This window comes from Balaenoptera borealis (genome assembly GCF_965194805.1).
Source record: "Balaenoptera borealis genome assembly, chromosome: 10".
In the NCBI taxonomy this organism is placed as follows: Eukaryota; Metazoa; Chordata; class Mammalia; order Artiodactyla; family Balaenopteridae; genus Balaenoptera; species Balaenoptera borealis.
This window is the reverse complement of record NC_138874.1, coordinates 86,353,714-86,377,898: the sequence shown is the minus strand read 5'-3', so window position 1 is coordinate 86,377,898 and position 24,185 is coordinate 86,353,714. Positions and strand designations below refer to the sequence as shown.

General features: G+C 44.2%; 1 protein-coding gene across 50 annotated transcripts in view; it reads left to right on the top strand.

Moving 5' to 3' along the window:
* The window catches only part of SORBS1 (sorbin and SH3 domain containing 1), a 241,433-nt gene that overhangs the window by 106,163 nt on the left and 111,085 nt on the right, over positions 1-24,185 (top strand). For 36 of the 50 annotated variants that reach the window (XM_082406453.1, XM_082406449.1, XM_082406447.1 and 33 more), the window contains 3 exons: positions 15,901-15,945; positions 20,646-20,714; positions 23,311-23,406. In XM_082406453.1, coding sequence (XP_082262579.1) covers positions 15,901-15,945; positions 20,646-20,714; positions 23,311-23,406 — 210 coding nt within the window. The remainder of the gene's footprint in view (positions 1-15,900; positions 15,946-20,645; positions 20,715-23,310; positions 23,407-24,185) is intronic. The other 14 variants (XM_082406464.1, XM_082406460.1, XM_082406437.1 and 11 more) reach the window with 1 other exon arrangement.

Genomic DNA, 24,185 nt, shown 5'->3' with positions numbered 1-24,185 from the left:
AGGATTTCCACTCACCTCTGACTCTCCTCATATTTGGAATTATTGATAGAATGAGGCAAATTGGAAGGAGACCAGTTATGTCAATATGACCATTTACTGAGTTCTCATTGTGCTACGTGGGTAGTGCTTGGCCCCATTAATCCTTAACAGGAGGGATGTTAGTGCTATTTTAATCCCTGTTTTGCATGTGGGGGAAACTGAGGCTCACAATGGTAAAGTCACTGCCTAAACACCTGGAACACTTTGCTGATAGTGGGCTGTGAGGAATTTAATATTCTCTTAATTGGGATCTCAGTGTCGTCATTCCATCCCTCTGCCCCCAATCCTACATTGAATGTAATTGAATACGTAGTTCTTTTCTTCCAGTGTCTTATATCTATGTGAGTTGTGAAGGCAGGGTCATTTTGTGTTGAGAACTGTTCTCTTTGACATTGGTTTGAAAATAAACTCTTAAACATCCCTGTCATCTTTTATTTTAGTGATTGCTATTGTAGTGTCCCTATTTGGTTAGTAAGCTTCTTTGAGTTCTAAAGGTTTTTTGACATCTTTTACTTTCTGATAATTTTATGTTATCAGCCACCAAGGCAATCGAGCAGGAAAAAAAAAAAAATTTTGCTGTGGGCAAACGTGGCAGAATGAGATGTAAGGAGTAAGCTCAGAAAATCAAATTCTCTCTGAGTTTTTGCTACAGATAAGCAAGACAAGACACATGTAGAAGTTATCATCTGTGATTGCTGTAACCAAAGCCTCTGTGGAGCTTTTCACAGCCAGATGGGCAAAACAAGTTCTTTGGGCGCTACTTTCCTGGGCAGAGTGGGTGTATATGGTTGACGGATATTTGTGTGTGGGTGTGGGTGTGGGTGTCTTATAAAAAGCACTAGATGTGACTGCCCTTGGCCTGACCTCCGCTCACAAGCAGTCAGCTCATATATTCTCCCTGCCCCAGTGCACCCACCTCTGTAGTTCATCCTGCATGCCTCTGTCAGATTAATCTTGAATTAGGAAACTTCCAAAGAATTTATCTTGAATTCTATGTCCTGATAAGAGGCCAGCACAAATGCCATTGCCTGGCATTCAAGGCCAGTTTGTGGCTTGGGCACACCACCTACCCAATGTTCTTTCCATAATCTCTTCAATACAAATCCTTTCCATCAGCTGAACTGAACTGGGCTCCCTTCTGTGTACCAAACACTACCTATGTGGAACCCACCTTGGAAATTTCCACCTTAGGAATTTTGTGAGGAGAACAGCTTGTTAGTAGCAAAACACATGGAAGATGATACTTTTTATATGTAAATCAAGTGATACCCAGCCAAGAACATAACTATACATGAGAATTTACTGTTTGGAGAAAAGGTAGACTAGTTACTTTGCTTCTTATGGGAAGTTGAGTTTTTGAGGATTGTGCTGTTGGGGAAAGACAGGCCAGGTAACTTCAGGAGGGAGAGGAAGTGCGTGCAGTGAGCTCTTGAAAGGAGAGCTGGTTGAGTCTGTCCTTTTAATTAGCTTGAAGAGACTAGCCTCCCTGTACTTGAAAAAAGAACACCTGCTACTGAGAGAAGCCAGCTGAGGAGAAGGTGGTTTTGAGCCTCAGATGCTATTGGTGATGCTGATCGTGGTGAAAGCAGCTAGAATTTATTGAGCACTTTGTAACACTGAGATAGTCACTTGATGTGCTTGACCTCATTTAATGCTCACCGTAGCACTCTGAGATTGATGACTTTTTCTTCCCATTTTATAGACGAGGAAACCAAGTTTTAGCAAGGTTAACTGACAGACCTCAGCTCGAGTATCTAGTAAGTGGCAGAGCAACAACTGAAATCCAAGTTATTTATTCTAGAGTCCCTCTACACCTTTCACAGGTGTGTGTGGTTACGGGGGTGTTGATGGGTGTCATTGCTTCCTAAAGGCTGCCAGAAAGTGCTGTGTGTGATCTAATTCAGCTTAACGTCCCCCAGTGAACCCTCTATAGAGAAGTTAATATTGTAAGTACTACAAGGATATTTTATTTTATTTATTTATTTTTTAATTTTATGATTCATAGTTATACTTTTTATTTATTTATTATTATTTTTGGCTGTGTTGGGTCTTCGTTTCTGTGCGAGGGCTTTCTCTAGTTGCGGCGAGCGGGGGCCACTCTTCATCGCGGTGCACGGGCCTCTCACTGTCGCGGCCTCTCTTGTTGCAGAGCACGGGCTCCAGACGCACAGGCTCAGTAGGTGTGGCTCACGGGCCCAGTTGCTCCGCGGCATGTGGGATCTTCCCAGACCAGGGCTCGAACCCGTGTCCCCTGCATTGGCAGGCAGATTCTCAACCACTGTGCCACCACGGAAGCCCAACAGGGATATTTTAAACATTCATAAAGGGGTGTATTTGTCAGCATGTCCCCTGAACTTTCCCAGGTGAGTCTTGAAGCTTGGCATTCTCTTGGCTGTCGTATTCCTACAGTGGAGGGCAGTCCACAGATGCTCTTTCGTGCTGTCTTTAGCGCCTCATCGGGGTTTCAAGGCTATTAGTCTTCTCAACTACAATGTAAGGTCTCTGAAGGCAGGCACCATCTCTTATCTTGGTTGATAAATTTGATTATTACCACAGCTGGATAAAAATGCCCCCTGAGATTATCCATCTCTCTCTCTCTTTTTTCAAATATTTATTTATTTGTTTGTTTGTTTGTTTATTTATTTAGGCTGCACCAGGCCTTAGTTGCAGCATGCAGGATCTTCACTGCAGCATGCGGGATCTTTAGTTGTGGCATGCAGACTTCTTAGTTGCGGCATATGGGATCTAGTTCCCCAACCAGGGGTCAAACTTGCGCCTCCTGCATTGGGAGTGTGGAGTCTTACCCACTGGACCACCAGGGAAGTCCCCCATCTCTCTTTTTAAGGTGTGTCTCTTCTCTGAACAGCTTCCGGCAGGGACTGTGTTGTGCCTCTTTGGGTGAGGATCATGGACTGGAATGAGCCTGGGCTTGGGAGCCAGCACCAGGATCTTTCCTACTTGCTTTTGCAAGACTCTTCAGTGAGTCTTTTCACTTCCATTGAGGCTGTTTTTTTATTTGCAAAATGGGTATGGGAATCTTATAAGGGGTTCTCAAGATTAGAAATGATGTAGGTAAATGGCTGGTTCACAGTCAGCATTTAGGAAATGAAGAGATGGTTCATCTCTCTGTTCTGAAGCCTGTGCACGGGACCTTGCATAGAATGCATGCACAGAAATGGATCTTGAATTAATGGTGGTTTCTTGAGACCTGACCTTAGAGAGCAACTCTGAAGTGTCTTAAAATATGATGTTTTTATGAAGAGTGTCCTCCATTGCCTGATTTTGCATAGGAAGGCAGAGCCAGAGACGGATTTCTTGGTTTTTCGGTGCTACTTCAGTTTATAAAGCCTGACGTTTTATACAGGTAAGTATTGGTAATATCAACTTCATGATAAGATATGCAGTGATTATATTCATCAGCCTGTTAAAGCAATAAAAGGATAACAGGACTAGACCAGCATCTCTTTGCTGGAATACGTTTCCTTTTATAACAACACTTTACAATATTTCATATAGATTTTAAAATTTAGAAACACCTTATGGAATTAGGTATTGTTCATTTCTTTTTGTAGGTGAGTAAACTGAGGCTGAGAAACTAAGGGCCTTCCCAATTTGCAGCCCTGATAGAGTTTGGTTTCAAACCCAGTTCTTCTGACTCTTTGTTTGTGGTGGTTTTGCACAGCCACTAAACGCATATAGAAACTGTTAGCACAGTATATTTTTCTCCATCCATTTACTTTTAATCTGTGTCTTTATAGTTAAAGCGGGTTACTTACAACATACAATTGGGTCTTGTTTTTTGATCCACTCTAATAATCTCTTTTAATTGGTGCATTTAGACCATAGATGTTCAAAGTGATTATTGATATAGTTGGATACACATAGAGCAGCTGAAGTCAGAAATGTGTGTGTGTGTGTGTGTATGTGTGTGTATATATAAAATGTTTATTAATATATAAATGTATAATAGATGCCAACTGATTTCTAGGTAATCTGGTCTGAGAAATAACATAGGTTAAAAAAAAGCCAAAAACTTTTTATTGAATGCTTGCTATGACCTTGGCACTATATTGAATATTTTTAATGATTTTAGCTTAGTTGGAAGAAAACTCATTTCAGAAATCTGCACTGTATTTTCAAATACTTGGCTGTAGATTTTATACCTGATAAACTCAAATTGCCTAAAGTTAGTGCAAAATACAATTAAAAGAGAAAAGTAGCTAACGTACTGCAATTTACTGAGTGATGAATGGAAGTCGGTGTCTCACATATATTACCATTAAGCATCAAGGATCTGATGCAGTCCTCAGCCTCCAAGGTCTGGGTTCAGGGAGTATTGATTCTGGGCCTGACTGCATGTGTTCCACTTCAGTTATTAAACAAATGCTGCTGAGAATAGAGGTTTTCTCAGAAAAGGTGATGCTTTCATTGTTTCTGTTAGCTGTTTGCTAGGTTAGTATACTTTCAGTAAAATTTCAGAACGTCTTAAGGAAAACAAGCAATTCCTGAATAAGCCAGTATTATGAATTGAGGTATTTATGTATTTGCAAAGGACCCAGAGTCTTTTTACTGAATGGAACTTCTGTTCCCTCATTCCTCAGCATGGTATGGGCCTGTACTGCAGATGTCTGTATGATATATGATGTGGTAAATATGTGGCCTTAGGAATTTTGTGGTTTAAAAGAAAAGTTGAGAGGGAATTAGGGATCTTCTAGAAGCGTGGACACCTTTCCTGCCATATCAAACCCACCCTTCTTTCCCGTGCTCAAGCTCTAAAAGACCTTTTTCAGCTGTGTAAGATTTTTTTCAGCCACCCACAGTAACTTCTTAGTCTCTTTACCGATAGCCTATGGTTCAACCTTGACTCTCCTGAGAATTCAAAATGCTTTCATTCATGCTTTCTCTACAGGTAGACATTGTGTAGTAACTGCTTCAGAAGAAAGGCGTCATCTGTATCCTGGGCTTGCCTTTATTAGTTTGAGGTTATGTGTTTACAATTTAAACAGAGCTAAGATGTGTTGCTGTTATCTAACGAATTTGGGAATCTGCCCTTGTTTCAGTTATCTAGATTTCCTAAGTGGAGTGTTTCGAGTGTACTGGATGCTGTAGTTAGCTTTGTTTTGGTTCTGTAGACACAGCCATATTTGGGAAACACACGTGGGCCAGTTTTTGTATTTAAGACTTGTCTTGGTTAACAATGCAGGCTTAAGAAACTGTGTGTGCCCAGAGTTGTACATATAAAGAGTTTGAGGAGCTCAGGTCTCTGGAATGCCATGGAATCAGGTTAGGAGCAGGGAATTGGCAGCGAGCAGGCTTTGGGAGCAGTGGGGTACTGTGTGTGTTGTCACCTGGCAGCCCCTGTGGACTATTTTAAGATGAAACGTTTTGGTGTAATTGCTTCTTTAGGAAATCTGGCTGAACGTTCTCGTCATTTTACTGCCTCCCTTGTCCTCATAAGGAACTGCATGGGAGTAGTTTGGCTTCATTAAACAAAAGCAATCACTGGCAATTAATGTTGCAATTCCATATTTGGGGTATTTGTTATGGGTCCTGAGAAAGATTGCATCATGTGGGGCTGCCATGTTCTAATGGACAAGACTGTTAGTGGCATTTTTTTTTTTTTTTTTTTTTAGCTTGTCTGCTAGAATTTGCTCTTTAAAGTCCTGAAGATTACACAATTGCATATCAAATGCCAGGGATGAGATTAAAAAACAACTTCCTTTCATTAAAAAAGAAGTGTATTATAATCACATTATACGCAATTTGGAAAATAGAAATGAAATTTAAAAGTTACCTGGAATTCCATGCTACCATATCATTATTAGAATTTGGGCATATTTCCTTTGAAGTATGTGCACACATTTTGGTTTTTACATATTTATAATCAGAAACGTCACACAGACCTACATCCTGCTTTATTCACCTAATCTCATAAGAAGTGTTTTCCCATGTTGTACGGTCTACATAACCATTATCTTCATAACGGTTCAGTCCACCCAGGGGGTGAGTGGCCATGTAATTGGCCCCCTGTCACTGAACACAGGAGTGTTTCTAGGTTTTTACTATTAACAAAGTTGTGGTAAACATCTCTGTCTACGTAGCTTTATTGTCATTTGGTGTTCTTTCTTTGAACTGGATTCCCCTAAAGCACAAAGGGTATGAGCTACATTAAGTCTTGATGTGCTGTGCTGAAAACAGTGGTAACAATTTACAGTGTCAATGACTGTAGGAAAATGTCAGTGTCTTTGCATTTGACCACACTGAGCGTTAGTGCTTTTAAATTTGTGGACTAACTTAAGAAGTGGGAAAAATGGTTAGCCATTATTTGAATCTTCTTTTTAAACTAATCAGGTTAAGTGAACATTTTTCTCAGATTTGTTTGCCTTTTTTCTTGGAATTTCTTCATGCCTTTAACATTTTTTTCTTGGCAATAAGTATCGAGTACACTGTAAAACAAAGATATTAATCCTCTCTATTATGTTTGCTGTAAACCATGTGTTGTAATACATAACTTGTAATCATATATTATCTCCTAAATTCTATTGTCTGAAGCTCAAATAATTTTGCATGTATAAAACTTGAAACTCTTTTGGGCTGTGTTTTCTTATTGGCAATTTTGTTGGCAGAATCAACTTTGCATGTTTATTTAAAGACTTCATTTAAGTATAAAAGGGAAAAAAAACGATTGCAGGTTTATCGGTAGCTAACTTTCCAACTCCGGATCTTGCTTGGCCCATCTCTGGCAAGGGCCTGAGTTGAGAGTGTGATGACTTTAGTGGGAGCTTGGGCATGGGATTTCTGAATTCTGTGATTATTAAATAAGTCTTATTAAATGAATTCCTTATCATCATGACTTTCTTTTTTTTTTAATAATTATTTATTTATTTATTTTTGGCTGCATTGGGTCTTCATTGCTGTGTGCGGGCTTTCTCTAGTTGTGGCGAGCGAGGGCTACTCTTGCGGTGCACGGGCTTCTCATTGCAGTGGCTTCTCTTGTTGTGCAGCACGGGCTCCAGGTGCATGGGCTTCAGTAGTTGTGGCCCGCGGGCTCAGTAGTTGTGGCTCACGGGCTCTAGGCGCATGGGCTTCAGTAGTTGTGGCTCACGGGCTTAGTTGCTCTGCGGCATGTGGGATCTTCCCAGGCCAGGGCTCGAACCCGTGTCCCCTGCATTGGCAGGCGGATTCTTAACCACTGTGTCACCAGAGAAGTCCATGCCTTTCAATAGTGATTAAAAATAAGACTAAACCAAAATTAAAATCTTCCATTTTTGTTGGGTCGGTGGATCTGGTGACTGGGATTGGCCTTAATATTTGGGGAGGTTTGGGAGAGGGCATTAGTGGGAAGTAACAATGAGATTAAAGACTTGGAAATGGGAAATCTGGTTCAGGATTCAATAGGAATGACAAATATGATACACATGGAGTTTAGGGCTTATTGATACCCGTGGGAGATGAGACTGGAAAAGTAATTGGGACTTCATCTTACAGAGCCTTATGGTATTTTAAGGAATTTGGACATTTAGACCAATGTTTCCCAAAGCATGACATTTAAGGTGATTTTAGAAGGTGTGATGTTGAACACTTAAAATATTTTAGTATTTATTCATTCCTTGATTCTCTCTCCTTGCAGAATTTATTCCTCTTCTTCCTATGCTCCTGTAACACTTAGGTCAGATCACTAGCAGAGGGTTACCCATCATATTATATTAAATGGGACATGTCTGTTGTCCTACAGCTCCGTGGTGGCCTCAAAGACAGCAACTGTCCGATTCACATTGGTCTCCTTTGGGCCAAGCACTATTCTGGGTGCACAGTAGGTGCTAAAGTAATGCTGTTGGAACGGTATCGTCAGGCCTGTGTTTTACCTTATTCTTTCCTAGGAGGTTTGCTGCCTTTTTTCCTTTTGCCCCGTACCACCCAGCCAACCATTCTGAGTTTATAGGGGTCCCGCAGATTTTTTTTCTCCAGTGAAATTTGACCGAGGAACTCTTACACTGCTAATGTCAGAACGTGGCAGGACATGGGCTATAGGGTGATTCCGAGGCTTATTAGGCCATTGTAATTGTCTAGGAATGAGGTGGTGGAATAGAATGGTGAGTGTGAGGATGGAAAAGCAGTGGTGGCTGGGTTGTATGAGTCATGAAGGCAGAAGAATTGACAAGACTAGGCAGGTGGCAAGGGAATGAGGAGACATTCACCCCACCGATACTAATTGGGTGCCTGCTCTGAGCTAGGCACCATACTAGACAGTAGGATACAGAGATGATCAAGACCCTGCCCTGCTGGAGGGGCCTCACTGTCTAGTGAACTTGATTGGAGGAGGGGAAACCAGGAAGGCAGGGTGGGAAAAAATGAGTAATGGACTTGGCCAGTAATCTTTGTAACTGATTATCAGAACACTTTGCATTGTTCGGTGAGTAATAGTGTGATATCAGAAGGTTATAAGGGGGAATTGGCACTGGCTAGTTCAGGAATTGGCTGTGGATGGTTGCTTCTCATCTGGAATTCAGTGTTCATTGCCAAGACACCAAAGGCTGAAGGTGCCCTGAGGAGGAAGATGGAGGGATAAGAGGCTAAGTAATATTCCATTGTATATATGTACGACATCTTCTTTATCCATTCCTCTTTTAGTGGACATTTAGGTTGCTTCCATGTCCTGGCTATTGTAAATAGTGCTGCAATGGAATAATGCCATTTGCAGCAACATGGGTGGACCTAGAGATTACCATACTGAGTGAAGTAAGTCAGACAGAGAAAGGCAAATATCATATGGTATCGCTTATATGTGGAATCTAAAAAAATGGAACAAAGAAACTTACTTACAAAACAGAAATAGTCACAGATGTAAAAAACAAATTTATGGTTACCAGGGGGCAAAGGGGGGAAGGGATAAATTGGGAGATTGGGATTGCCATATACACACTACTATATATAAAATAGATAACTAATAAGGACCTGCTGTACAGCACAGGAAACTCTACTCAATACTCTGTAATGACCTATATGGGAAAAGAATCTAAAAAAGAGTGGTTATTTGTATAGCTGATTCACTTTGCCATGCAGCAGAAACTAACACAACACTGTAAATCAACTATACTCCAATAAAAATTAAAAAAAAAAAAAAAAAAAAGAGGGATAGGAGGTAAAGTGGGCTTAGTAGACAGAATAAAGAGCAAGACTAAGGGAAACTTTTCCTGAATCTGTTTTTGCACCTAAATAATAAGGGAATGGATTAGATTTCTGGTTTCTGAATTTTTTGTAGCCATACAACCCATTTATCCAAGGAAAGCTCAGCAAGTATAAATGAATGAAATCGATAAAAGCACAGCTGCCCTGTTAGCCTGAGGGGGCTCATGGAACTTTCTTCCAGAACAGGTGGAAAACCATGAAGAGGGGCTAGGTAACCTGCACGGATGCTTCTGGTTCTAATAGTCCAGGTGAAATCTTCTAGGAAGTGAGCATGCAGTTGGAAAGGAATGAGGACCCAGCTCAGGGTCCTCTAGCCCTTTAAACTCCTAGAAGCACTGCAGAGATCCTGTTCTAGAAGGAAGAGCCTCATGGCTCAAGGTAAACCAGTCCACAGTGACGTTTACAAATCAGGACCAGAAAGTGCTTGGGAGGAGGAAGGAGTTAACTGTCTTAAATTCAGTGGCAAGGTCAGTGAGGCCCCGACCACTGCAGAAACTGTTGCGCTTGGTCATGTGTGTGCACTGGAAACCTTTCTGAAGGCCATTTTAGATAACTGGTTAGAACGGAAACCACATTGGAGGGATTCCAGGAGGAAATGGGAGGATGTGGGGGATGACCTATTGCTCCCTCTCCAGAAGCATCGGTCTTTCCACAGAAACCATGGGCTTGTGCTGTTCTGAGCCCCCAGCCGTGTCATGGGATTCCAGGCTGAACTTAATGTCAGGGTCGAGTTTATTCTAGCTTCCTCCCCTTGAAAGGAAGTGTTAGCGACTCAGTGTTTATCCTTTCTGGCTTTCTGAAGAGCCTTCTGCACCCTCTCCAATAATGCAGAGTGCATTTGAAGAGAAACGGCATGATTAGAGATTGAGAGGAAGATGTGCTGTCAAAAAATTGCAGAAACTTGCCTTTGCTGGTGGATCAGCAAAGTATAAAGCAATAAGGCCAAGCATGTATTCTGGGGCTTTGTGAGCTGTGCCTATTCTTTTCAAGCCACTGGACGTAGCTGCAAATATATATGCATATGTATATATGTGTATGTATGTGTATGTGTGTGTGTGTGTATATATCAGGTTGGCAGATTGGATTTTAGAGCTAGAGTATAATCAGGGTCTGGTCGAATGGGGAGCTAGCTTCCTGTAGGCAGCTACAGTGGAGATAAGGAGGGTCTTGGTTATTTTGAAGATAAGACTTGAAAGTTAGGTTCTGAAGGCTAAATAGAGATGAGGGCAAAGTTCCTGACTGAACACCCACCCACTAAATGCTCAGTCCTGAGGATGGCACAGCGTCTCCCTTCCAGAATCTTAGAATTGTGTGTGTATGTATGTGTATTTGGGAAGAAGCAATGGAGGCAAAACACCGTAGGTCATAGGGGAAGCTGGAGCATGCTGAGTGAGAGGTCAACCAGGGGCTCATTCTCTTCCAAGAATCTTTGCTGGATCTTGAATTTATTTTTACAAACTCACTTCCTCCCTTGTCATATATCCCTGAATCATCCATATAAGGAAGGACCTTCTTTCCTTCCCCAATAAACAACCCATATTTAGTTATTGGATTCTATTTCAGCTGGGAGCATGAGCAACTTTTGCTTTTTGGTAATTATTCACTCTGTGGCATCGAGACTTATCTCAGAATTACAGGGTTGTGGAATTAGAGAGGGACCATGCAGAACCGTTGATTATCTGGATGCATTCTTAACAAGACTGGCTACTTCACATCTTGTTCTTTTGGTGGAATGTCTGTTGATGCTGTGGTGTTCTGACCAAGTTCGGTAGGTCTTGACAGCCCGAGGGGTGGAATGGCGGCTTGAGCCTAGCCGGCCCACCCAAGCCATGACACTGTAGGTTCCTGCAACCCACCGGGGGATTGCTGCCCACTTGTAGTGGTCCAGTTTTGCCACTAGGTGGCACTGTTCATCTTTTTTGGTTTTTACCCAAAGGCTCCTGCCTCCTTTGGAGGAGACTTGGGGAGAAATTATAGAGATGTGCCATCATGTTCTCAACCAACTCAAACTCTTTACAGCTTAGTTTTTAAATAAATATTAAGTGTCAGAAATTTTTATGTAAAATAAACTCTCATGTTTAACATATGATTGTAATACTTGTACTATCTCTAAATAAACTGTGGGGATTAGATTGTGACTTTTAAAGCTTTAAGCGTTCTCTGGTCAGACTCAGTTTGTGCAGCTTCCTGACTGCATCCCCGCCACCCTGACTCTGAGCTCTTCAGGTTGTAGAGACAAAACTGTTTGCTGAGCCACTTGGGATTCCCCTCTGGACAGCCTTATTCAGGAGAGAGGAATGAAGATTCTCCTCTCCCACTGAAACCTTTGGGGCTCGCTCCTCCCCCTCATCTTGTGCTGCTCAAGATGCTTTGGTTGCAAACGAACAGGCATGGCCTCTGGTTAACTCAGACTGAAAGGGAGATTTATTGGCAAGATCTCAGGTGGTTCAGAATTTACAAGAGGCAGGTGAACCACACTCAGAACAGGCAGAAATTCAAAGAGGCTGAGATGGATGGACTCAGAGCCAACACCAGGCCCTGGAAGAGTCTGGATAAGGTGTCACTGCTGTTGCAACCACCGCCGAGGACGGGACACTGGGCACCGTCCTCGACACAACTGCCACTGCCACAGTTTTTATTTTGATATTATTTTAAACTATCCCCTGCTTCGTGTCACCTGCTGCCTATTTAAACAACCAAGTGAGAGCATGTAACAGGACCTAGTACCGAAAAAGTCTATGTGTGCAGAGCTGGTACCCACCTAGGCATTGTCGTTGCCGCCTACTACGTCATACAAGTTCCTCAAGTACTGGAATGGTGTCCTACCACCCTGGACCCATTCTCCTTCCATCTTTTCACAATCCAACCACTAAACGGTAAAACACCTGGCCTGGGGAGGGCCCTCCCCCAGAGAGCTCTACACCTGGCATCCACTCTGGTTGGTGGATGTTTGTAGTAAAGTGATGGTTAGTATTTGGGATACTATCCCTGCCCATATGTACTTTAGGTCACTTTGTAAGTAAGGGTGGGGCTGACATCTAGAAATTACTAGTGTCTGTATTGAGAAATATATAAAATGTGCAAAGGGTGACCCACATATGACAGATGGTGAAGACTCATCACGTGCGAGTTGAGGTATCCTTTTTGTTTGCTTTATAAGACATTTCCATTCATTTCTCCCCCAACCTCAGAATGCTGTTGTGCTATGTACTTATTTTTTTAATTGAAGTATAGTTGATTTACATTGTTGTTAGTTTCAGGTGTACTGCAAACTGATTCAGTTTTTTATATATATGTGTGTATGTATATAATGTATATAATATATACATACTTTTTCAGATTCTTTTCCATTATAGGTTATTATAAGATACTGAATATAGTTCCCTGTGCTATACAGTAGGTCCTTGTTGTTTACCTGTTTCTTATCTATTTCTTAGTGTGTATCTGTTAATCCTAAACTCCTAATTTATCCCCCCTGCCCACTTTCCCCTTTGGTGACCATAAGTCTGTTTTCTATGTCTGTGAGTCTATTTCTGTTTTGTAAATAAGTTTGTATCATTCTTTTTAGATTCCACGTATAAGTAATATCATATGATATTTGTCTTTCTCTGTCTGACTTAGTAAAATAATGTCTAGGTCCATCCATGTTGCTACAAATGGCATTATTTCATTCTTTTTTTATGACTGAGTAATAGTCCATTTATGTACTTATTTTTAAAATTAAGACAAATTAAACTCTACAGAGGGAGCTGGTAAATGAATTATGGAATGTCACAGTCATTAAAATGATGACTGTAAAAATCCAGAAAAATGTTCATGAAATATTTAATTTGAGAACTAGAACACAAAGCTGTCCAGACATTGTTTACAACTATGTAAATGCTATTTATGCAGATAAAGGTTAGAAAGTATTGTAAAGAAAGAAAAATATTAAGATAACTTCACTGTTGGAAGTAAGTCAGAAAGAGAAAAACAAACACTGTATGCTAACACATATATATATGGAATCTAAAAAAAAAACAGTGGTTCTGAAGAACCTAGGGGCAGGACAGGAATAAAGACGCAGATGTGGAGAACGGACTTGAGGACACGGGGAGGGGGAAGGGTAAACTGGGACGAAGTCAGAGAGTGGCATGGACATATATACACTACCAAATGTAAAATAGATAGCTAGTGGGAAGCAGCCGCATAGCACAGGGAGATCAGCTTGGTGCTTTGTGACCACCTAGAGGGGTGGGATAGGGAGGATGGGAGGGAGATGCAAGAGGGAGGAGATACGGGGATATATGTATATGTATAGCTGATTCACTTTGTTATAAAGCAGAAACTAACACACCATTGTAAAGCAATTATACTCCAATAAAGGTGTTAAAAAAAAAAAAAGATAACTTCAGTGTTGAAACGAAAACATTTCTACAGTCGTGCTTTAAAAGTTAAATAAATAAAACCTTAGCATAATTATTTAAATGATTTAAAAAATAAAACATTTGGATGCTATCCGGATATCCGTTTTGGCCCTGGGAGGCAAACGAAGGTATCATAAAACCAGGATTGGAAACCACCTGAGCATACAGAACACAGGGGGTTGTGTTCTTAACTGAAAGAACAAATGTTTCCACAGCTTAGAGAACAATCTGAGGGGCTGTTGAAGGTCACGGGTAGTCTCAGGTGTACTTGACAGTGACAGAGGCAAACTTACAGCTGATTTGGGCTGGAGAGACGGACTTAGAATGATTTCCTTTTTGCCCCCAGCTTCTGTTCAGTCAATTCCAAGGACAGTGAACAAGACAACCACCCAGAAAGGAAACTGGTGCCTGACTTCAGCGTTAAAAAGGAGACTAAAGCGTGTCTCTTGGTGCAGACCCTCAGACCATACCATGACCTTAATACAGAATTCATGAACCGGGAAGTTGATATCCTCTACATCATTGCTTTTCACACTTGAAAGTACATAGGGACCAGCTGGGGATCTTGTTAAAATGCAGATTCTGATTAAGTTGGTGCAGCATTGATTCTGCATTTCTCCCATTTTTTAGTGAGTTCCCAGCTGCTGGTCTGCAGACCACATGTTAAATAGTAAGGTTCTACAGCTCATGAAGACTTACTTTTCAGGTTGTCCTTCAGATGTGTTTAGCTAGACCTTACTATTCAAAACATGTGCAAGACTTGTACCTTGAAAGCTACAAGACATTGCTGAGAGAAATTAAAGGGGACCTGCATAAAGGGAGACAGTTCATTCTCATGAATTGGAAATTCAATGTTGTTAAAATGTTAATTTCCCCCAGATTGATACATAGATTGAACAGGAACCCATTCAAAATTCCAGCAGGCTTTTTTTGTTTTGGTGGAAACTGGTAAGATGACTCTAAACTTTTTATGAAAATGCAGAGGACCTGGAAGAACCAAAATGATTTTGAAAAAGAATGAAGTTGGAAGGCTCACACTACCCGATTTCAAGACTTACTATAAAGCTCTAATTATCAAGACAATGGATTAGATAAAGACAAATAAATGGAACAAAGTCCAGAAATAGACCCACACGTATATGGCCAGTTGCTAAATTGTGTTATGCTAAGTGAGAGAAGCCAGGTACAAAAGATGACGTACCATATGATACCATTTATGTAAGATTCTAGGACTTCCCTGGTGGCGCAGTGGTTAAGAGTCCGCCTGCTGATGCAGGGGACACGGGTTCGATCCCTAGCCCGGGAAGATCCCACATGCTGCAGAGCAACTAAGCCCATGCACCTCTAGAGCCCATGAGCCACAACTACTGAAGCCCGCGTGCCTAGAGCCCATGCTTCACAACAAGAGAAGCCACTGCAATGAGAAGCCCACGCACTGCAACAGAGAGTAGCCCCCGCTCACTGCAACTAGAGGAAGCCTGTGCGCAGCAATGAAGACCCAACGCAGCCACAAAAAAAAAGTCCTAGAAGAGATAAAACTATAGTGACAGTAGCCAGTGGTTTTGGGGGACTTCAGATGGGACCATATTAAATGAGAGGGTTACCGTTTGCATATCAGTGAGTAAGTGGACAGCATTCCCACCTCAAGGCAGTAGAGTGTAGTTCCTACGTGCCTGGGCTTTCAGGTCGGGCTGTCTGGGTTCCAGAATCAACTCTGCCACATGAGCAGCAAGCTGTTCGCCTCTCTGTGCTTTGGTTTCCTCATCTGTGTAAACTAATACAATGCTAGTTCTTACCTTACAGGGTCCTTGTGAGGATCAAATGAATTAATATATTTAAAGCACCTAGAACGTTTTCTTGAGCATAATAAGCTATATATAATCTTATTTTTACTCTCCAATAATCAGTTTGTGTTGTGATTTTATCTCTCTGTCCTAAAACTTGGTTCTTTCCTTCACCCTCTCCTTGATCCACATGGACTCATGTAACTTGAGGTTCTTAATAGAATGTTATAGGTGGAAGGGATCTTGGAGAGTGTCTAAACCAAGTACGGTTGACAAAACGGAGGCCAGGGAGTTTGAGTTATGTGCCCAAGGTCAGGTTAGTACACAGCCAACCAAGAACCAGAAGCCTGGCCAAGTAATGCCTGGTCCACCTCTGTTTTATCAAGGCTTATATACGGTGTTTGCATTTTTAATGTGAACCATAGGGATTTATCTCGAACCTGCCATTCATCAATTCCATTGTGGTGTTTGTTTTTCTGCAGAGCCCCAGTTACAGAAGACTTGTCCTATCACCACCATGAGCTCTGGTAAGTCATTTAAAACCCTGTCTTTCTCTTCCTGACAAATCTGCAAAACTGGACTGTTTACCCAGATTTCCCTCTTACTCTGAAGGCCCCAAGTGCATTTCATTTTTTATCTTTCGAGTCCTGGGTAAGCGCCAAAGCTTTGTCATAAATCGTCATCACAACCTTTATTCTTAATGATTTATTGAGTACCTACCATATGTCAAGAACTGTGCTATACACTTTACATGTACTGTGTCCTAATCTTTATAACGGGCCCCCTTTCCCTCGATTTAACAACTTTATTGAGATATAATTGGCATACAATAAACTTGTGGATACTTTAAATATATTATTTGATAAATGTTGACATATGTATACACCTCAGTGGCATTTCTTAATCTGAGTGACTGCAGCAAAAGTAAACAGATTGACCATAATTGCCCCATGGTATGAGCTAATCCATCGCTTCCTTTATCAGGGCAAAACCACCCTTTTGCTATGCCTTTGGTAGTAAAAATCAAGACCTACACAAATGAGCAGTTCTGAGTAGTTTTGGTTTAGAGCTGGGGTATAAAGCCCGGGCTAGGGAAGACAGAAGGGAATAGGTAGGTACCTGCTCCTTGTGTAGCCAGGAGCTGTCAGCTTTCCAGCCCAGGATTCGAGGCAGAGAAGTTTCCATCTGGGGATGGAGGCCCACCTTAGCTACTGAGTGCACCCTGGAACCTCCCGAGACCTGCAGGCAGGGTGGGCTGGGGGATGACCTAGTGGATAGCTCACTCAGGGGCCTCCTAATCCTGAGATATCTCCAGGGTGTTATCAGAGACCTCTGGAGGTTAAAAACAAGCCTTTCCGCTTATTTACATGCATGCAGTGCCCTTTTAGCCAAATCCTAAACCTTGCCGGACAGTGTGTGCTTATTAGGAGGAGGAGGGCCCAGGTGGATCGGGTCAGGGCCACACACACTGAGTGTGCGGGCTTTGGCCTGTGGTGGATCCTTCTCTCCACTCTCCTCTGTAAGATGGACATCACGAAAGCACCACCTCATGGGGATTTGTGAGGATTAAGTGAGGCAGTGCTTCTAAAGTACTGAGCACTGAGCCCAAGGCCTGTCCAGTGTCCCCTCCGTGGGTTATCAGCTCAGGTTCCCTCCTGGCGAGGAGAGGGACTGGGCTTGGCCTTGACTCCATGGGCGCTTCTCCTATGAGTGAGGGGGCTACGTCCCTTCTTTTCCCCTCCAGGTGGACTCGGGCACCGCCAGTAGTCCCTGCTTTGCAACTCAGTTTTTCTTCTCGCTTGGCTTTTTGTTTTTCCTGTCATTCAAAATAGGCCAGGGTTTTTTTTGCTTTGTTTTGTTTTTTCTTAGCTCTGCAGCCTAAAGTTTCTTGTTCTTCTAATATCAGGATTAGCCTAAACTGGCATCACCACTCCTGGCATGAATAAGGGGGGAAGAAGTGGGCAGGGAGGGGCCGGTGAAGGGTGCAGAAATGCCTCTGGGACTTCTCCCCAAGTTCTCTCTCAGGCGTGACGCTGAAAGGAGGCATTTCCTAGGGAGAGTCCAAAAAATCTGGACCCTTTGACCTGATAATCCCGCTCTTGGGAATGTCTGTCTTAATTCGAAGGAAACAAAAACACCCACATGAAGGTGGGGAATGAGTAGGTTCATTATGTGTGTTTACTTGATGGGAGATTATGCCACTAATAAAAGTGATCACCAGGAAGAAAACAGCTATGTAGAAAACACTCGTTTTTAACCTTTGGTGGAAAAAACAGCATGTCTGGGGTCACCTGGCTAGTGACCCCTGAGGCAACCCGGCTAGTGACCCGTGAGGCAACCCCAGGCCACCAGCACTGTGCTGCAGAGGTGTGAGTGTGAGGTGATGGAATTATTTTTCCAAATTACTTAAAGTTTGGTTGTTTGATTAAAAAAAAAAAAAACACAAAAGGAAAGGAAGGACATGGGGCTGGGCCTTGTGGAAGCTCAGAGACTGCTGGCACTGGGGAGGCCCAAAGCAAGGCCTGTAGTCCTAGGAAGGGGATGGTTAAGAGAAATTAGGCAGGTGCATGGGGAAGGGATAGTCAGAAAAGATGGAGTGGTGGAACGGGTGATATTTCTTTTACTTGGATTTCTGGCTTTCTGCCAACACCCTCCTTCCATCCATCCCAGAAATGCAGGTGCAAAGGGGACTTTGGGAGAACTAGCCTTTGTCTGTAGGTAGATTGGGGGCAGTGAACAGGCCAGCGTCGGGAGGTCATGGCCGCTGTGGCGGGGTTGGGGGGCGGGCACAGGGGCAGTAGGCCTGCTCACATCTGGATCCAGGAGCGCCTGGGCTGGCCTGTCAGTGTAGTTTATGTCAGGCAGGCTGATTGTTAAGAGCCCAGGTAGGGTGACCAAGTCTCAGCCAAATGAGCTACTGGGGTTGGGGGCTTTTGGGGAAATAGAATATATCTGGTTTATATAGAGAGAGTATTCTATACATATAAACCATTTTTCATTTTAAAAATAAAAAATGTTTATCCTAGCTGGGGACAAAGAAGATAAGCTGTGGGATGGACCAGACCAGACTTCAAATCCCTATTTAGTGTTCTTAGAGCCCGGCATCCTTTCTGAGCTTCAAATTCCTTATCTATAAAATAAGAGTTCCTAACTTCTAGCTCCAGGGGCCTGGATATTAAGAATAAAAATGAGGTGCTCATTATGAAATGCTGAGCATGGACCCTCAGATCCAGGTAAATAGAGGGCTTTAAAAACCCGTAGCTGTTATGATTATATTTGTGGCTTGGTTTGCTCTTGGCTGCAGGGGGCGTCACCCCAAGCACACTGATCACATGTCCCACCTGCTTGTCTTCTCTGGGCTGCTGCCGTCAGTTCTGGGACGGGAAACTGGGTGGGGCTTAGGCTGCCGGTGGGCAGTGAGGTTCTCAGTGTCTGCAGCTGAGCAGAACTTTGAAAGGTCTCTACTGACACACAGGAGGTGACATTCAAGGTGAACCTCAAGGTGCAGAGGATTTCCCCAAGCTAGGAAAAGGGGGAGCGTGCATTTCTGGCCGAAGGCCTCACAGGAACCAAGGCCTAAATATCAGAAAGTATCTGATGTGCTGAAGGGGTTGTGAGGAGACGGTCATGGCGGGCAGGGGCAGGAGGGAGTTGCAGCTGGAAAAGGGCTGGGACCTGTGGCTGAAGTGCCTGGAGTCCGGGATGAGTTGCCCAGGCTTTGTCCCTGGGTAGCTCCTGGTTAGTGGGGCTTGTTTGTTGGTTTGCTTTTAATCATCAGGAAGGTCAGTTTGTTCATTTGAATATAACCACTTATGCCAACATACAGGCCATCTCACTTACTAAAAATTGATATTCCTAATGTACATTTGGGGGAACCTGATTCCAAGTTCAATTTGTTTCCTCATGGAAATGATAATATGTATGATTGACTTCCCAGACTAAACCCTGATATTTTTATTTTTCAAAATAGAAGTGAATTATTTGCAAAGCAGAAATAGAGACACAGACGTAGAGAACAAGTGTATGGATACCAAGGGGGAAGGGGGTGTGGGAGGAATTGGGAGATTGGGATTGACACATATACACTATTGATACTATGTGTAAAATAGACAACTAATGAGAACATACCGTATAGCACAGGGAACTGTGCTTAATGCACTGTGGTGACCTAAATGGGCAGAAAATCCAAAAAAGAGGGGATATATGTATACGTATAGCTGATTCATTTTGCTGTACAGTAGAAACTAACACAACATTGTAAAGCAACTATACTCCAATAAAAATTAATTTAAAAAACAAAAATAGGGACTTCCCTGGTGGTCCAGTGGGTAAGACTCTGCGCTCCCAATACAGGGGGCCCGGGTTTGATCCCTGGTCGGAGAACTAGATCCCTCATGCATGCCACAACTAAGAGTCCTCATGCCGCAACTAAAAAAGATCCCGCTTGCCGCGACGAAGACCCAGTGCAGCCAAAATAAATTAAAAAATATAATAATAAAAATGTAATTTAAACATTAAAAACAAACAAAAAAATAAAATAGAAGTGAAATACAGTATATTTAAAGTGGAGGGTTTTAGAAAATCACGTCGCTTTGTCCTGTTTTGTTCTCTGTCCTGCTCCCTGGGGCTTTTTCAGCCAGATGGGGGTCTAGAGGGTGCTCTCCGGATACAGACTGAGGGCTGGGGTGGAGAAGGGGTAGAACGAAGGCCGGGAGAGCGGTCAGGGGGCCAGGTCATCGCCACAACCAGAACACAGGAGCCTCGGCCGGGGACCGTGGGCTGGGGGAGGGCCGGCCTGGCTTCCATGGCAGCGGCGGTGGGGTGGGGTGAAGGGAAGTGTCCCAGAGCCTGAGGTTTCTGTCCTGGCTGTCTGACAGCTCTCATCCGGGATGCACAGGGATGCGTTTGAGGGCCTTGGAATGGTGGATAAGCCTTTGTCAGGCAGGAGATGCCATTTTCAGGGAATTAAGGAGATTTTTTTTTTTAAATGTCAGAAGTGAAGCCAAGCCAGGAAGCCAGAGAATTTACAGCACTCACAACACACTTCCCATCCCAAACAGCTTTTTCGTTCTCCCTGCCACAGAGCATTCTCAGAACTCAACTACGACGCCCTGGGGCCCTTCTTCAGGCCTGAGAAAGCCCGCAGGGCCAGCACTTTGCACCAGGTGGGACTCAGGAAAGGGTGGGGAGACATGATCACAAGCCTCGGGCTCTTTCTTTCTTTCAGAATGCGATGTTGGTGCTTCCAAAGCTGTGGTGAATGGTTTGGCACCGGGCAGCAATGGGCAAGACAGAGGTAAGGCTCTTGAAGTGAAACTTGGCATTTCTAGAAGGAGCAGGGGCCCGGGCCACCCGCCTGGTGGGAACAGTCACTGGTCTAATTAGGCCGTGACCTGGAGACCTGTTCCTATGCTTTCTGAGAATCAGGAGTCCGAGGCTGCCGTTTCCCACTGTGAGGTGATGTATTAAAAACTGTCGCTAGCTCACAGGATGCTGTGAACCACAGACCCCAAATACACGGGCAGAGTCCTCGTGTGTATGGCATTTATCAGCCTGCAGTCTCTCTTACCCGACATTTCACCTTCACCTGGGATAAATAGTGACACATTCACCATCCTGACCCTGAGGCAAGAGCCTAAATAGCTGAAATAAATTATTTTGGTGACATTAGTTTCATGCGCATCCTCTCAGATTTTCAGTTTTTAAAATTTTAGGACAAAAGATGTAAGTGTGAAACGAATGATGGATAAGATGACCTTTGAGGTCCCATCTCTCATCCTGAACAGCCGGGCATCAGGCTTCCCATGTCACTTTGCTGTGTGAGGAAATAGGGGTTCGGGTCCTGGTCTGCTGCTTGTAAACAGAGACCTCTTGGGAGGTCCTTTGTCTTTATGGCTATGAGTTTCCTTATCTAGAAAATGAGGGAATTTGATGATCTGCAGTATTTTTTCCTGCTTCAGATTCAGGTTCCAGTGATTCTATCAGTGCTCATCCCGCAAGTCTTATGGTATCAAAGAGGGAGGGCAAAAGTCCTGTCATTGGGCATTTAAGTCAAAATGCACCCTCCCTCAAAGAAAACGCTTACAAAGTTTGACATATTTGGACTTCATCTGTAATTACCATCTGGGTCAGCCAAGTATTCATTTTGAGACAAGGCAAAGTGTAAAGTCAGAAAGAACAGCTAGGAGGGAAGGCGTAGAGAGCAGGAGAGATGGGGAGCCTGGGGCCGGTTGGTTGGGAGGTGTCCTGCTGTTGTCCTGTCCTCCGTGCCTCCCTGCCTGGCCACTCTTCTCCACGCCTGGTGTGAGGCTATATTCTCGGGGTCTTGGACAACCTTGGCCAATTTGCTTAGGGAATGTTGAAGGGCGGTGCCTACAGAGAGGAGTGTTTAAGCATCTGATGAGGAGCACGGGGAGCCGAGGGTGTCTGATGCTCACCATCAACCCCAGCCCTGTGAATTCATCGGCAGAAGAGACCTCAGAGGTGGGCGGGCAGGGCGGCCCGTGGAGTTGCGTTCCCCTCGCTCCTTGGTAAGACCCACCTCTGGTTGGAAAGAGGAAGCAGATGCAACCTGGAGTCATCAGGGTGGCCTGGGGCGGTCACTAAACCAGGTGCCAGGACAGCCGGGCTCCCGTCTCGGCCTCTTCACTTGAGCACTGGATGACTCCGAGCAGCTCTCTTGCTTCTTCCTCTGAAAATGGTAACAAAATCCTCCCACCCAATCTCCCAGGTGGCCGTAAGGAGCAGTCAGCGGGATTGCTGTGAAAGCATGTTTGTATCTTAACACGTGCAGGATTGTTATTATCAACTCAGTTCTTGGCAGCTGTATGACTGCCAAGGACCTTGTGAAGTGGCAGCCTGATGGATTGGAAGGTGAACTACCCATCTCTGAGCTGCCTCCCTCCCTCCTGTCCCCTTGACAGGCTCGTCAGCATGATGCTGATGCAGCCGTGACAGTCTTGCTTCCCAAACAGCCCTACCCCCCAAGGTGGGACGTGGATCTGGGGCCATAAGAACTCCGGGTGTTGCTCAAGAGTGACATTGGCACCATAGGCTTGTTGTGAGAAGGAGGGTTTGGGACCGTGCCCACCATTGAGATTCCAGAATCTGGGTAAGCAGGGGGCCCAGGGAAGCCTGTGCACAGATAAGCATAAGCATCTGGGACTTGAGGACAGCAGCCTTCACCCACATCCCAGGCAGTATCCCAGCTCTCAAAGCTCAGCTGGTGTCAGCACCCTGGGCCTTGCGCTTGAGTGCTGCCCAGAGTCTTGAGCAGGCACTTGGACACTTGGCAACCTCTTGCCAGGGAAGGATGGGTTTAAGTAGACCATCTGCTGCCCAACAGATGGGGCCTCTGATTTGCTCAGGGCCAGAGAGCTGTGGTTGTCAGAACAGGCACAAGACCCCAGGAGTTACGATCCTGGAGAAGCGGCTGTGACGGCTGAAAGGACCAGGCAGCCCCCAAACTTGTTTCCTGTCCTTCCTCCACTCCTCTGGAGTTATGGGAGCCTTAACTCTCCTCCTCGGAGCCTGTCCCCCACCATAGACACCCTAGCCTTCTCCCCTTGGACCCTGCTTGCTCTCCCCTTCCTCTATTTGCCAGGCCATCTGCGTCTCTGTAAATCTCTTTGTCTAGCAAGTTCCTGGTGTGGCAGGTGGCACAGACACTGATCAGCTGCATCTGGGGGACGGTCGTGGGAGGGTGCGGGTGACTTGGTACAGGACTCTAAAGAGCGAAAGCAGGTTATTTTGAGTTACTGCATCTACCGCTCTTCCTATTGTTCTTTTGGTGTGGGCGACTTCCTCCTATTGTCCCTGCCCGGTTCCTCCACTGCCTGAGTGTTTCCCAAATGTTTTTTCTGGATGCACCATTTACCCTTTTGTGTTTTCAGCAACTGCCGACCCTTTACGTGCACGCTCTATTTCTGCTGTTAAAATAATCCCTGTGAAGACAGTGAAAAATTCTTCAGGCCTAGTATTCCCTCCAGGTATCTCTCCTTGGGTTGGTTTCCTTTCCTTTTTTTTTTTTTTTTTTAAATTGTTAGCAGATCATGCATGATCCTTTCTTCTTTCCTTCTAACAAAGACTTGGAGGCTTAATCCTTGCATGTTTAGGAGCCACTCCCTTTCACTTCTCTGGCTGGTTTCGTGTGTGTGTGTGTGTGTGTTTGTGTGTGTGCACGCGCGTGTGCCACCGGCAAGTGTGGAGAGGAACTGACAGGTGCCTTGCCCCTCCCCCTTGAGGAGAAGGTCAGTCCAGAGGCTGAACGTTGATTCCAGCTGGTGTAGGTCTGAGCCACCTGGTTGACTTAGGTTCCCCTTAGAGGTTCCCAAGACTTTATTTAAAACTCCACTGTCCCCAAGAACTAATGTGGCTGCACAGGGAGTCTCTGAATTGGGCTGAACTTGAAGCAGCTGCCTTAGATGCCAAACCTGGCTGCGTCTCTGTGATGCTGGCAGGACCATTTCCCTGAGCACTCCCTCCTCTGCCCCGAACCTCACCTGCAGTCACTTCCTGCCTCTCCTCTCCAAGGAAGGGGGTGCAGTTCAGACGTCAGCTCCGGCTCATAGCCTCCTTCTGTACAAAATGAGACGAGTGAGGCCCAGGTGGCTCTTTATCCCACTGGTGGTTCTTTCAGGAGTTGGGCCAATCTGGTTGTGCATCCAGGACACTATGGATGGGCTGGGTTTGTCACTTTGCCCCTCACCCTTTGGAAAAGACCATGACTTTGCCCCTCACCCTTTTGAAAAGACCGTGAATCAATTTT